This window comes from Odontesthes bonariensis, chromosome 21 (assembly GCF_027942865.1).
Source record: "Odontesthes bonariensis isolate fOdoBon6 chromosome 21, fOdoBon6.hap1, whole genome shotgun sequence".
NCBI classification, from domain to species: Eukaryota; Metazoa; Chordata; class Actinopteri; order Atheriniformes; family Atherinopsidae; genus Odontesthes; species Odontesthes bonariensis.
The window spans coordinates 6,633,642-6,646,976 of NC_134526.1; the positions used below are offsets into that span (position 1 = coordinate 6,633,642).

Here is a 13,335-nt window from a genome sequence, read left to right on the forward strand (position 1 = left end):
TTAACTGCAGAAAGACGGTTGGCCTTGGATTCATGAAGTTTGATATTACTTGATTGAAGATCACTTTATTTCTTTATTTGTTTGATGTGTCGCACACATTTTGGACTCAATCTTTCACATGTATGGCTAGCGTTTAGCTCTGTAAGATTTCTGAAAGCCTCAACCTCTGCTCAGTCTAGGAAAAATGGTGGAAAGAGGGTTAAAGGTTGGGCCATAGTCGAGTTGAACGGCATTTTACCTTGTTTACACGATGACGGGGCTCATATCATGCGTCCAATGCTCATATGAAGGCATAGTAAACAACTAAGAGTTCTCTCTGAGTGAATGTCTTACCTTGTAAATGCAAATATAGTAACTTTACATGACCAAAATGGTGATGATTTGTTTGTATTTGCACTCTGATAGACGCTTTTTCACCTGATCTCAGTTTTAGAGGAATTTGTCTGCCAAATTTTTCCTATATTTAGTCGGGTTATTCTAAGAGCTGAATCATGTTATCCAAATGCTACAGGAGGTGACGGATCTGTGAAGCCACCACAAGTCGCCTCCCTGCGATGACTCACGGTCACAAACCAACATTACAGTCAGGATCACTCGAGGTGTTGACTCGATAGTGAGTGGTCAGGTTCTTTTTCTCGATTGTATGTGATCATAAAAAGGAACCAGTGCACATGTTGTGTTTGCTATCCCGATCTTTTACAGCTTTATGGATTCAGTAATGGATTCTCTTTGTTGCACTGCTGTTTCTGACATTTAGGGAAGGGAAGAGAAGACAATGGGGCATTTATAATCTACTGGTAACATTTTGACGTGCACTTGCACTTGACCGAGCAGAAGGGTTTCGATGTGTTTCTCTTTTCACCAACCAGGGATTTTTTTTAAAACATCTCATTGCCTGGATGGAAACACGTTTACATTCCTAAGGCCACATTTACACATAGCCGGGTATTTAGAGAAACGAATATTTCCCCCCCTCCGTTTTCAATAATAACATCGTGCACACAACATGGTTTTCAAAAAACTTGTCATTTACATCAACCCGCATAAATACGCCGTCAAGCGGCATAATAACTATGCCAAACCAGTGTAGGGAAAGGAATAAAGCCATGCAAGCCAATCAAAATCCTCAGAATCGAGGACTTTCCTCATGTGAAGGGGGAGATAACGCGAGCAAATATCACAACAAAACTGAAGGCAATAAGAGGGAAATATAGACGGTCAGTGGATACTGGACGCAGGAGCGGCCACGGAAGAGTGGTGCTCCTCTGTTTTGAACTGTGCGAGCAGGTTTGGGGTGGCAAATGCAATAAGGCCAGAATCGTTTGCACAAACGTAAAAATTAGCAGAACTTTAACATCATCCATGATAATCCTGATCAGTAGCCAAACAAACTGTAAACATAAGGCGCTCGCATGACCTTAAGCATTTTCTGGCGCATAATGTGACGTTTAAGAACAGTTTCTCCCAGTTGACACGGCAACACATAACCGGCGCTATCAGAAATCTCCACTTTGGCCGGAGGTTTTTAGAAATAATCGTTTTCTGTGATTAAAAACGGGGTTTTGGTGTAAATGAGAGGCCAAACCGCAGGAAAATATCTGCGTCTTCCTATCGTGTAAACGGGGCCTAAGTCTGCATTTCTTTGAAAAGTTCATTTCAAACCTTGCTCTAGCCAAGCGTGTCTGCTCAAGTTGCAGTTTGCCTGCAGCTCAGCAGCAAAACCCAGGGCTCCGATGAGAACTAATGGTGTCAGGTGGGCTTATAATTACCCAACATTCGTTAATGAGTCAGTTTCCCCTATTAGCACAAACCAGATGTGGGAGTCTTAAGCCATAGAATAATCTCTCATACTCAGAGCTTCTGTAGCGGTCCACTGTGTGTGTGCGTGTTGTTTTAGTTTGATTCAGTCACTATCTGAACCATCACATGTCAAATGCTTAACCTACTCTGACACCTAAAGCTTCTAAAAAGAAATGTGTCCTGAGTCTATTTCTACTGGTTTTAACAGAGCTCTGAAAACCGAGAGATATCCTTTAGTAGTACAGGGCACTAAATTCCTCTGAAGCATAAGCTGGCAGTCACTGCATCCGTTTAACATGGGCTATTAATGGTTGAGAATTTATTTGTTGCAAAGACATTATTTGAGAAGAATGAATAAGTTCATACAAGTTGAAATATAGGTTAACACTAATATTGATGAAACCCAGTTTATGCGATGAATATGTGGTTAAAAGGAGACTGAATTCCATTTATTTGTAGTTGCATTAAAAGGACTTCACTACCCAAAATGTTCTGGGAGCAGGAAGGGGAACATTTTGTTGGGTGTGGTGTGTGCCGCCATGTTGTAACTTGCAAAACCCGCACGCTGTACGTATTTTCATTTTGTTAATAACTAAAATGCGTCTGAACTGAAGAAAACGTCTCTCTTCGTCATTCTTGGTCTGTAAGTTAAATCTACGACATTAATAAAATGGCAGGATATTATCAGAAATTAGTGTTGAAAATAACACCAGATAGGTAGGTAATTTCTGTTTGTTGAGATCAACCCACAGCGATGGATTGGTAAATGTGTTACTTTGGTTATTAGACTACAGCAATGAGTAATCTGCCCTGTACGTATTACACAGGAAGTGGTTGACAGAGGAGGCCAGCATCATTTTAACACTTGGTCACTGCATATGTCGTCATTTAGCCAGATGCTATGATATGAGAAGTGTCATGATCTCACATTATCATGGCATATGATATCATTTTAATAATTAGTTATTTATTATTACCGGTTGCATTGAGCCTTACGAGATAGAACAGCCACACAAGTTCTTCCCTTTTTGTTCCTTGTTTTTAATAATGAAACTTGAAACAAGTTTGTTTTGTGGCCCAAATTCATGCGCTGGATGCATGCACGCTGGCTGGCTGCATGCACGCTGGCTGCATGCACACGCGCTGGATGCACGCGCTCTGGCTGCATGCGCGCTGTATGCATGCACGCTGGATGCATGCACGCTGTTTAAAGTTTTCTTGGCGTCCTTTATAGCTGCAGGGATTTCCTCCAGGATCACTTGTTCGTCTTTCTCTCTGAGAGCAAACGGTGAGGCTGACTGAGCATTTTTGCTCTTGACTGGAGCCTTGAATCCTCGCTGACACACAAACATCATTCACAGAGACATATAACCTACATGCAGTCCTACACACGCACGCGTGTAGATGTGTGGTTAATGCTCGCATGCACATATAAGCATGCGTACACATGTGGCCTTGAGCTGAGCTGATGCAGGAAGATGGAGTGTATCGGTGTTTTATTTCTAGGGCTCCATCTCTGCAGTGTCCTCATTTTCCAGCTGACTGTCAGATCCTGCCTTAGTACCCAAGAGCCAGGTTTTCCTGGAACTGGACAAGGCCAACAGCTGGACGGGCTCTCTAAAACACATTTGTTTTGTGTCTCATCTCCTCACCTCTTGTTTGTCCCCTCCTTTTACACGTACCGTAGGACTTTAGCTGAGTATATATTCTGAATATATCGCTTAAGAAGGGGGCCTGGTCATGCTTGGATTTAAGATGCATCTCAGATGTGTTTCTGTGGCACCACTTGTGATCATATTCCACCGCTGTGTGTGTGCATCTTTTATTGTATTTGTGGGGAAACTGCAATCACAGTTTGAACAGATGTTGAACAGATCTAGTTGAAAACCTTGTATGTTGCAGAACTGTGTGTGGTCATTATGTGGGAAACAACAATTTCCTAATATAAACAAAAAACAATAAAAGCTGTGAGATTGTGAGGCAATCAACAGTTTTTGTCATCCTTACAGGCTGAGTACGCCTCCTCTCCGGCTACTTTTTGCAGGCGGGCCTTGATTTTTTTTAAAAATCTTTTAGCCACTTACCCCTTTGGGATCTATTTTACTCACCCAGTGACCAAACTTAGTGATCCACAATGACAAACGGGACCCATTTAAAAACAAATCAAACAGATTTTTGCCAATTTTTATTGGTAATTTGCACACAAAACATACTCCAAACTGTGGGGATTTGTGCAAGAACGACATGCTGTTAATGAGATCATCAACATTCTGCGTCTTTTTCTCCCTTTTGGACCAAAATATAAAGCGAAGTATTAACCTGTAAGGTTGCTGTAACTGCTGACTAACTTAAACTGAAATGTTCTATTTGGCTGCTATAACATTTTTAACCTTATTCTGATGCCACCACTGATAAATAGTCTAAGTGTTTTGTTTGTTGCACAGTTGATGCACCTGTTCTTTGTAATTTCACTTCACCTGTCATGAGTTTTTGAGTCGAGCACACCTTCTTTTTCTTTTTTTTGTAAACATTCTGCCGATAAGCCCCAAATAACTTGGTCATTGGATTTCATTTAAACGTTTGTGTCTACTTTGGGAGCTTCTGGTATATAATAGGGGCCGTTATGTTGTCTTTCGACTCTAGAGGACCCAGAGGAACCTCTCTGACCAACACTGTCGGAATTTTCCGTTTAGTTTTATTGACTTTTGACACTCAAAATTGTTCAAACCCACAAAGTGGCACGGATCGCTGGTGGGCAGCTGAGAACAGTAATACAATTTTCAATACAGTGACCTCTGCTAACCACTAGATTTATGCTCCCAGCACAACACACCACGCCTTCAAGACTGTTTTTAAAGTACAGCTGTATGAGGTACAGTTGGCATGTTGGATACAGCAGAAATTGATACGATAAAACGTCACGGAGGCTAATCGATGGTGTGAGACTGCAGCAGGATGCATTTTTGACCTCCTGAAAAAGTTACGTTCGCTGTCATGCACCACAAACATTTTTAGAACAGAGACGTCGGTTTTGTCACCTTGTCAGCATGTTGCATTTTGGTCCAAACTTGTGAAAAAGCAAAGGCCAACTTTCACCTTCCCTGCAGACTCAAAGAAACGAGATCACTTCTAAAGATTATGCAGATGCAAACTCACCAGTGGTGTGACTTTCCTGTTGAGTCCATGGTGTTAGCAGCTGATAAAAGCTCACCAGGTGGTCCTTTAATGTGTTTGGGACCTATTCGCTTTTTAAGGCTACGGCTACACGAAAACGAAACGAGGTTTTTTTTGAAAACGGGTTCGAAAATTCTTGCGACCACACGGAAACGCGCTGCTGTCCAGACGAAAACGATGAAACGATACAGTACACACGCCACTGTGTCACGCCACGCTGTGAGACAATAGAGAAGTGTTAAAATTGGCTCCCAGCGTCAACGTGTGACTGACGCAAAAACGTTTTAGCTGTAACAATGGAAACGAAACGAGGCCGTTTTCAAACTTTCCCACTCTGGAACCCGTTTTCAAAAACTATCGTTTTGGGGTAGTGGGAACGCCGGCTCCGTGTGGCCGCGACAGCGAAACGATAAGAAAAAGTATCGTTTACAGTGAAAAACGTTTCCGTGTAGCCGCAGCCTAAGATCCACATCATACTGCAGAGGTCTTCAACAGGGGGTCCGCGGAGGTACTGCAGGGGGGTCGCGAAATCAGTTTTTTCTCACAAATTGTGTGCAAACGTGTGCCATCCACAGATGGTTTGAGGATTCATTGTCCCATCTACATGCATGTTTAAAGTTAAAACCTGTGGATTATTTGAATAGCTCAGCGTTGTATGCAAGATGTTTGTTTATAAATGGCAGTGGCACGGCCACCCTGTACCTTGCACATGTTTGAAATAAAAACATGAATATATTAACCTGTGTATTATTTGAAGAGCTTGGTATTGAATGTACAATAACAGATTAGCTATGTTTATACACGGCACTAGGCCCCGTTAAATATAAAACAATTGTATGCCATATAAATAGTAGGGGGGTCCCTGGCCTGAAAAACGTTGAACACCCCTGTCATACTGAACATATGGGCACCTGAGGACCTCTCGATGTTTCCCCGCTACGTACGATTTGTTCCCTCCAGGAGGTTTGTGGAACAGCCTGTGCAGAACATCTGTTACCTGTCACCTGAGAGGGTCATGTTATCCAATGCGTGGGTGGTGGGTGACGAGGGTTGACCTGGTGGAATGTGGGTTAGCTGGTTTGGCGAGGCGGGGATAGAGTTTGCTAAACAGTAGGCACGTTCTGTGTAGAGTAGACGCAAGGTCAATATTTATTCATGGCAACAACACGACTGTCAAAGTCCGTAAACCCACCTGCCAGTTCAGCTTCTGCATTAATATTTCTCTGTTTGGATTTAAAGGTGATGGCTTATTCTCGGCTCACTTTGGGGAAATGAAAATGGGTTCGTCGATTCATTTTCAGATGTAGCGAGACGGCGTCGTTGCAAAGGTGGCCATGACCACAGCTGCACATCAGCTGACGCTGGAGGAAATTGAATCTGCCGTCATTGTTTTAGACGGAACATCGAGGGGAAAGCAGCAGAAAGAGTAACATGATGTGTCCATCTGCCAGTCCCTCGGGGCCCAACTGGGTTGTAGTGGGATAAGGAGTTTGCATTTGAAGGCTTGGCCCAATGTGTTTGGCTGTGGATCACAGCTTCTCCCGATCAGAGCCAAGGCCCTCTTTCCGCTGTGATCCTTCTCCTCTGCATGCCTCAGTACAGTACAGCTCGCCTGCAGCTACACACTCATACATACACTTGTTATTTGTGAGTGCATACCATTCTGGGTGGTCCAGACAGAGCAGACAGAGCTGTTCTTAGAATCAACCTGCAGCCACATTTTAGATTGTTTGATGTTGTTGGTTCCATACATGTCGCCACCATAATTGTGTTTACGGTCCATCCGCAGTTTTCACACACCAAACCTCAACATCCTGATGATTTACTCCCAGCTGTTTGCCAAAACTGTGACACATGCATAAAAGAAGGGAGGGATTTTCCCGTCGGTAATGCCTGCTTTCTTTGTTTAGAAGAATCTGTGTGACCAGTTTTGTGTTTTTGGAGAGAAACGTGTAGAAAGTGGCGTTTGTGCTTGTTGTTGTTGCAGTTTGAACCTCTGTTTTGAATCATTTGGATTTTCTGTTGGGAGTTTCTTTTTGTGTGTGTGGGCAATTGAAAGTGATAAATAGTGGGTGAAAGAATGAGAGGGATGGCAGAGTGCCCTCAGGCCATGTTAATGACTCCCTCTTTTTGTCCCTTCTGTTTGTGTCTCTGCACTCCTCCCTCCCTTCCCTTGATGATAGCAGCCAGATCATTGCTTCACTCGCTGGCGTTTCCTTTCTCTTACCCACCCTCTTGCCTTGCTCCTTTCCTCTGTTCAGTTTTTTCTCTCCTTCCGTCTCTTTTTGAACCTTCAGGCCCCAGATCAGCCTTGTTCCCGGGAGAAAGAAGGAAAAGCGTGAAGTGGGTGGGAGAATTAAAGGAAGGGTGGTAAAGAAGATGGAGGCCCGAGCTCGTTTGAGTTTGACAGAGTGAATAAATTTGTGAAGATTCACGAGGCAAAGATGTGTCCTCATCAATAACAAACTCTAAAGTTCCTCGCAGCCAAACCCATTTATAAATAGTAACCATACAATTTTCTAGCTAAGGGGAAGTTGATTTTTTTCAGTGCCAGCATACACAGGCTGCGTTGCTTCACTTTTATTTCACACAGTCACTTCTTTATTCTTTTTGCATCCAGATTTTCCCCTTTGAAACCTCGATGGAATAAAAGAAAAGTAGTTTAGGCTTTAACTGTTCAGTCAGCTCGGAGCCTAACGTGTTGTGTCCTCTCTGTTTCTGACAGTATTGGCATAAAGGATGCTTCAGCTGCGAGGTCTGCAAAATGACTCTAAACATGAAGAATTACAAAGGCTTCGAGAAGAGACCATACTGCAATGCGTAAGTTGTTCCCATTCATTTTTCTGTTCAGTGTCAGTGAGCATGTTTCATGTTTTTTTTACTCTGTTAGCTGTGTTCAATGTGTCCACAGCCCAATTTAGGACCGAATGTTTGTGCAAGTCTGTGTTGCAACCCAACTGTGGCCCCTCTCTCCCGCCTTTGCTGTTTATCTGTGACTATTCCAGCTCCCCCCTCAGAGAGAAAGCCTATGGGTGGTGTGGGAAAGTGCCTCCTTCCCTCCTCTTCTCAGAAGGGAGGGGGGTATCAACAAAGGAAATTCCTGAAGTTCCTCTACAGTGACAGAGGTGGACCCTCTGAAACTGGCATGTCCGCTCATGCTTCAGTACATGCTGAACGCTCAGGAGGAATCCGTGGAATCCCCCCTCGCTCATTACTTCTAGTGATTTTTCTCCTCTTCTGAGTGCGTTTTTTTGTCAGAGCTGTGAGAGCGCGAGTGCATGTTCAGGGAGGGAATGCAGGGAAAAGGCGTCTCTTCGTGTTCTGACAAGCTTGTTTGCTGAACTGCCATTTTATTGGCAGGGAAATAAATCTAGAAGTCAGGCCAGTATTGTCAGTCCCAACATATTTCCCTGCTCGCTTTAGGCCAGATGTTTGCTCAAGGATGTTGCTTCCCTCATGACTAAAATCAGGGACAAGTTGAAAGCATGATTCTTTTCCACCCTACAGTACATAAAAGAAAGAAACGAGCTGCTCGTCTGGTTGGAAACATTGTCCATGTGTCTGGATAAAGTGGAGTGACTAGAAGACTGAATGAATCAGTCGCTGTTTTCATAAAGAATTTAGTTGCTGAATTATTTTTGTTTTCTGTGTTTGATGCTCTCTAAGTGGGCATAAATCCCCCCAATCAGACAGCGCAGCAGTTTGCAACTTGATTAAACCGATTTTAAACCAGGAAGCTCTGAATCTCCCTTGTTTCCTTCCTCTCTATATTCATCCAGTCACACTTCTCAAGAAAACTGAGTGTTACTATTTCCAGTTTGAACATATTTTTATCCTGTTATGAGCTCCTGCTTAACCTGAGAAGGCAAAACTAAACAAAAAAACTGTTCACTGTTAAATCTGATAGGCAAAAACTCTGCTTCTATGCAAATGTGTCTGAAGGTCACCCATTGGACAGGTGAGCATGCACGCGCTGTCGTTAAGTGAGCTCTCGTACGTGAGCACGAACACGTGAACGTGCTGAGAATTTGGTCCCGGCGTTCACAACATGCAGAACATGCACCTCAGGTGACTAAATCTAATCCATCTATCATCAATTTCATTATTTACAGCAGTGCCTTTTCTGCCGTGACATTTCTGTAATACCTGTGGTTTTATGATTGTCACTGGAAAGGGAACAAAGTTGCATCATATGTGCACTATTTTCCGTAATAATGGCAATTAAAGCACCACGCCCGTGCTTCACCAGCGCTGGTGTTGTCAGTAGCTACGGGCGCGTCCGACTTTCCTATTGGTTCATTTATTTATACAGCACAACTCGTGGTTTAAAATGCAAACATTAAGTAACAGCAAAGTAAATGCAACAAATAATGTTGTGATTTGCTCTGAGTGCGGGAGTTTTGGTGAGCAGAGCGAGACCTCAGCCAGGTGACGGTTTAATCAGCCACGTGTGGCAATAAACAGCTATTTGGAGGCCTGACTTTAAGCTTATAAGTTGATAATAGTATCTTAAACAACTATGCATTATGAAATCCGTCTTCCTGATTCGATGCGGTTGTTCTACTACGAACCTTCTTCTTCTTCTGTTGCCTCTATGTGAGAGCCCTTCAGAGCATGTTTATTATGCTTCTCTCTGTTTGTTTAACACAACTCTCAGAAGGGTAAACTCCATCAGTGGAAGGGGCTGCTGCCTCGGGGAAGAATGCGGGCTGCGTTCTCTACCATTTGTGGGATCGCTGCTTATTCGTTACTCCTCTATATTTGACCTTGATAATTGATATAGGCGTTGTTTGTTTGTACAGCATTCCCACCCTCTTCCCTGAGAGTCTCGTCCCCCGGTGAGATGATACAGTCGCCGGGGGTTGTGGGAGACTGAGGAGGGCAGATACGCAGACAGAAAAATGCAAACTGTGAGAGCCAATGTTGGTAAACTTCACTTAATGACTCGGAGGCTGATATCAATTTGATTTTATGAAAATATTAGGGGTGGGCGAAAAAATCGATTCATGTACATATCGCGATTATTTTTTTTTTTTTTTAAATGGGATGATTTTAAAAATCGATTTTTCTCCCCAGAATCGATTATATTACGTCATATCCGTGTCCAGAAAAACTTCATCAATTCATTACATTAAGTTATGTTAAACCTAGCCCACATTTGTGCTGTGTGGACATTGGAATTCATTTTGTAACTGTAAACTTTAAAAAGTGCTGTACATGTTAAGTACCTATTTTTGTCTGAGTTGAAATAAATGTCAGCTGCTGGACTGACTGACACAGACTGATGTGTATCGTTTATGGGAACGACATTCATTCTAGAAGTGTGTGATTCAACTTGTTTGTTTTTTAAGGAGGAAGAAAATTGCAATTACTGATCATTTCGAATCGCAATACTTGTAGAATCGCAATTGTCAAGAATCGTGATTCGAATCGGCACTTTAGGATTGGGATACAATCGAATCTTGACCAAAGTATATCGTCCCACCCCTAGAAAATACGTTGCAAATGCCTTGATTTAATGTTTTCATTTCACAGTGCTCTCTGGTTTTCCTCCCATATATCAGCATGTTGAATTATGCTTTGCATTGTGGTGATTAAAACCAGTCCATGTCTCTTTCTGGTTGTTTTCTGGCTGGTGATGCAGCCTTTATTGGTAAGTTCCATCTTCATTGATCCGATGGAAAGGTTTAACATCAAATGGACTTTCATTTACAGTCGTGTGCAGCAGATATGGTTAACTTCTGACTTCTAAATGTAAAGTTCACAGTTTACTGTTTCTCCATCAGTTCTTTTATCCTTTGTTGAGTAGAATTTGTACATGTTGCTGCTGAATGATGCCTTACAACCTTTCCAGGTCACACGGGGTCGAGCGGGCCTCAACATCTCTCGGTTCCACAATGCAAGCAGGCCTCTCCTCCTGCACAGTAGGCAGCTTGTGTGTTTGTGTGTGATTACACGAGTGGCCCCCTTACTCCACAAGTTCAACCTCCCCTCTGTTTGATCGCTCCCTCTTTAGCGTTTGTGCATGTGCAGCTTGTTGATCTCATTATACAATCTGAGGAACAGACGAGCGTTCATCTGACTCGCTTACACGCACGCTCTCACCATCATGTAGCGTGCGATCTCACTGAGTCACGAAGCTTGGATCCGCAGCCTTGTTTATGTTTGCATGATATTTTACTTCGGCAGTTTACTTACTTACTTACTTACTTACTTACGCAGTGATATGAAGGGAGAGAAAATAGGGCCAAGCGATTGTGAGGTCTGACTTTTTCTGGATGAACGATTTTGTGATACAAATGTATTACTCTTTTGAACGCATATTGTTTTGAGAAGCAAGACGGTATATTTTTGTGGCCCCAGCCAACTACATTACATTACATTACATTACGGTCATTTTGCAGACGCTTTTAACCAAAGCGACTTACAATAAGCTAGCCGAACTACTTTCGTCAACGCCAAAACGAGGCTGGAACTCGGCTCACAGGACGCAGCAGGGGGTAAGAAGATGTTCATAAATGATATTGCTAGTATGGGATGTCATACAGCTTCATGTCAAAAGAGGCGAACTATCCCTTTAATGCAGCAACACTTTCCAAACACTTGTTGAAAATGAAATGAACTGATTGTGATCGCGTGCACTGGAACTCCACAGCCTCCGTCTCAGGCAAGCGGGTGATGTTGAGCGTCAAGAAGCTCCATGAAAGTGTGTTTCACAACAAACAAGACACGCCCGGCTCCAGAGAGAAATAAAAAATGTGTTTCACAGGGTTAAAATAAAAGGATAACATTGTTGGTTGAATATACTGTACGCTGGAATTGTCGCCATTCAGGTGCGAATTTGTCAAAAGCAGCAAAACTCGTCCGTCAAGAATAATGAGCCTGCTGACTCAGCTATGTTGGTCACGAATGCAAATGGAAAGCATAACGACTCCCTTTAGTTTTTTTTCTTTGAGATGAAATAATAAAAAGTTTAAATTCCCAAACTGAACGCTGATGTGTCCTTGTAGGAAGACGCCTCTCTGCTTCTGTGCTTATCTGAAAACTGGGTGAACCAGCACATCTGAGTGCTGCTGACAGTAGCTGCTTCAGTTACACCAGCGCAGACTTTGTTTGTTCTGCATCACTTCCTGACTTTAAGAGCAGCGTCACGTTCAGTTGTAAAAGTACTTTTAAATCTGTCATCTGTGTTATCTGAGGAACTGTAAAACTAAGTGGGCCACCCTGAGGCGCTGATAGTGGTTTCAGATTTTCGAGGACACCCGGCACCCTGAGGCAGGCTGGGAGCTGGAGTCGGTTTGTCCGATAAGCAGTCAGGACTCTCCTTCTCCCTCTGGACTGGTACCATGTGTTTTTGCTGCCTTAAGGACCTCTTTGAACTGGCAGGCACCGTTATTTGTGGACCTGGGGCTGCCTGCTCGTAAGCCTCCTGTGCATAACAACACTGACCTATGCATGGCACATATTAACCACTGGTAGCATTTCTAAGCCGTCAATAAGCACGGCTGTGTGGAACAGTTCTCACAGTGCATGGAGTATGTGTTTTTGTGCCTATAAAAGTATGTTTATATTTGTTTTTAGAGCGTTTCTCTTGGGTAGAAGGAGGCTTTGTGTGTTCTCATCATGAAAGATTTCCACAATCCATTCAGAAAAGCACTCGCCTTCACGCTCTGCTGAAGGGGGCTGCCCATGACATCATCGCACTGGCCCACCGTCTCTGTGACCCTAATTCTGTGTCTGGTGCATGCTGTTCCTCTTCCTGTTATCCCAATAGGACAAACGGCAGAGAATTTGCCTGTGCTTTGTAAGCTTGGGAAGCTTTTTTTTCCACACCTGCTATGGCTCGCCTCCAAACTTTGGAACCTTGAGGCTTTCATCCCCCGCAACACTTCCTCTTTTTCAGACTACCTTGGCTCTCACTGACAGAGCACTGTGCGCTATACTGACATGCTTTTTGTCTACAGGGCCTTCTAACACAGCCTCAGGACCACCTTGAATAGCAAATGCCTCCACTGTGGGGGCCGCAGAGTGTGCACCGCTTGATTTATGCCGTTTTCTCTTAGAAGCCAGGCCTGAGCTTCACTGAGTGACACTGCGAGTGTGTTTACCGTGCTTTTATGTTCACTGCTGTGCTTCTTCTGCAGACACTACCCCAAGACAAACTTCACCTGCGTGGCTGACACTCCAGAGAACCTCCGCCTCAAACAGCAGAGCAAGATGCAAAGCCAGGTAACCTGCTGTCGTGAGCCGCTCACACTCTGTTGTTTTTGTTAAGCACGTTTTCTGCATCTAATCCGATTAAAGAGACATGCTTAGTTTGAACAATCTAGTCATAAATCACCCTGAAAGTCAACGTAAATT

General features: G+C 43.4%; 1 protein-coding gene across 1 annotated transcript in view; it reads left to right on the plus strand.

Moving 5' to 3' along the window:
• The window catches only part of LOC142372084 (LIM and SH3 domain protein 1-like), a 28,501-nt gene that overhangs the window by 2,621 nt on the left and 12,545 nt on the right, over nt 1-13,335 (plus strand). The window contains exons 2-3 of the mRNA XM_075454871.1: nt 7,700-7,794; nt 13,119-13,203. Of these exons, the coding sequence (XP_075310986.1) occupies nt 7,700-7,794; nt 13,119-13,203 (180 nt within the window). The remainder of the gene's footprint in view (nt 1-7,699; nt 7,795-13,118; nt 13,204-13,335) is intronic.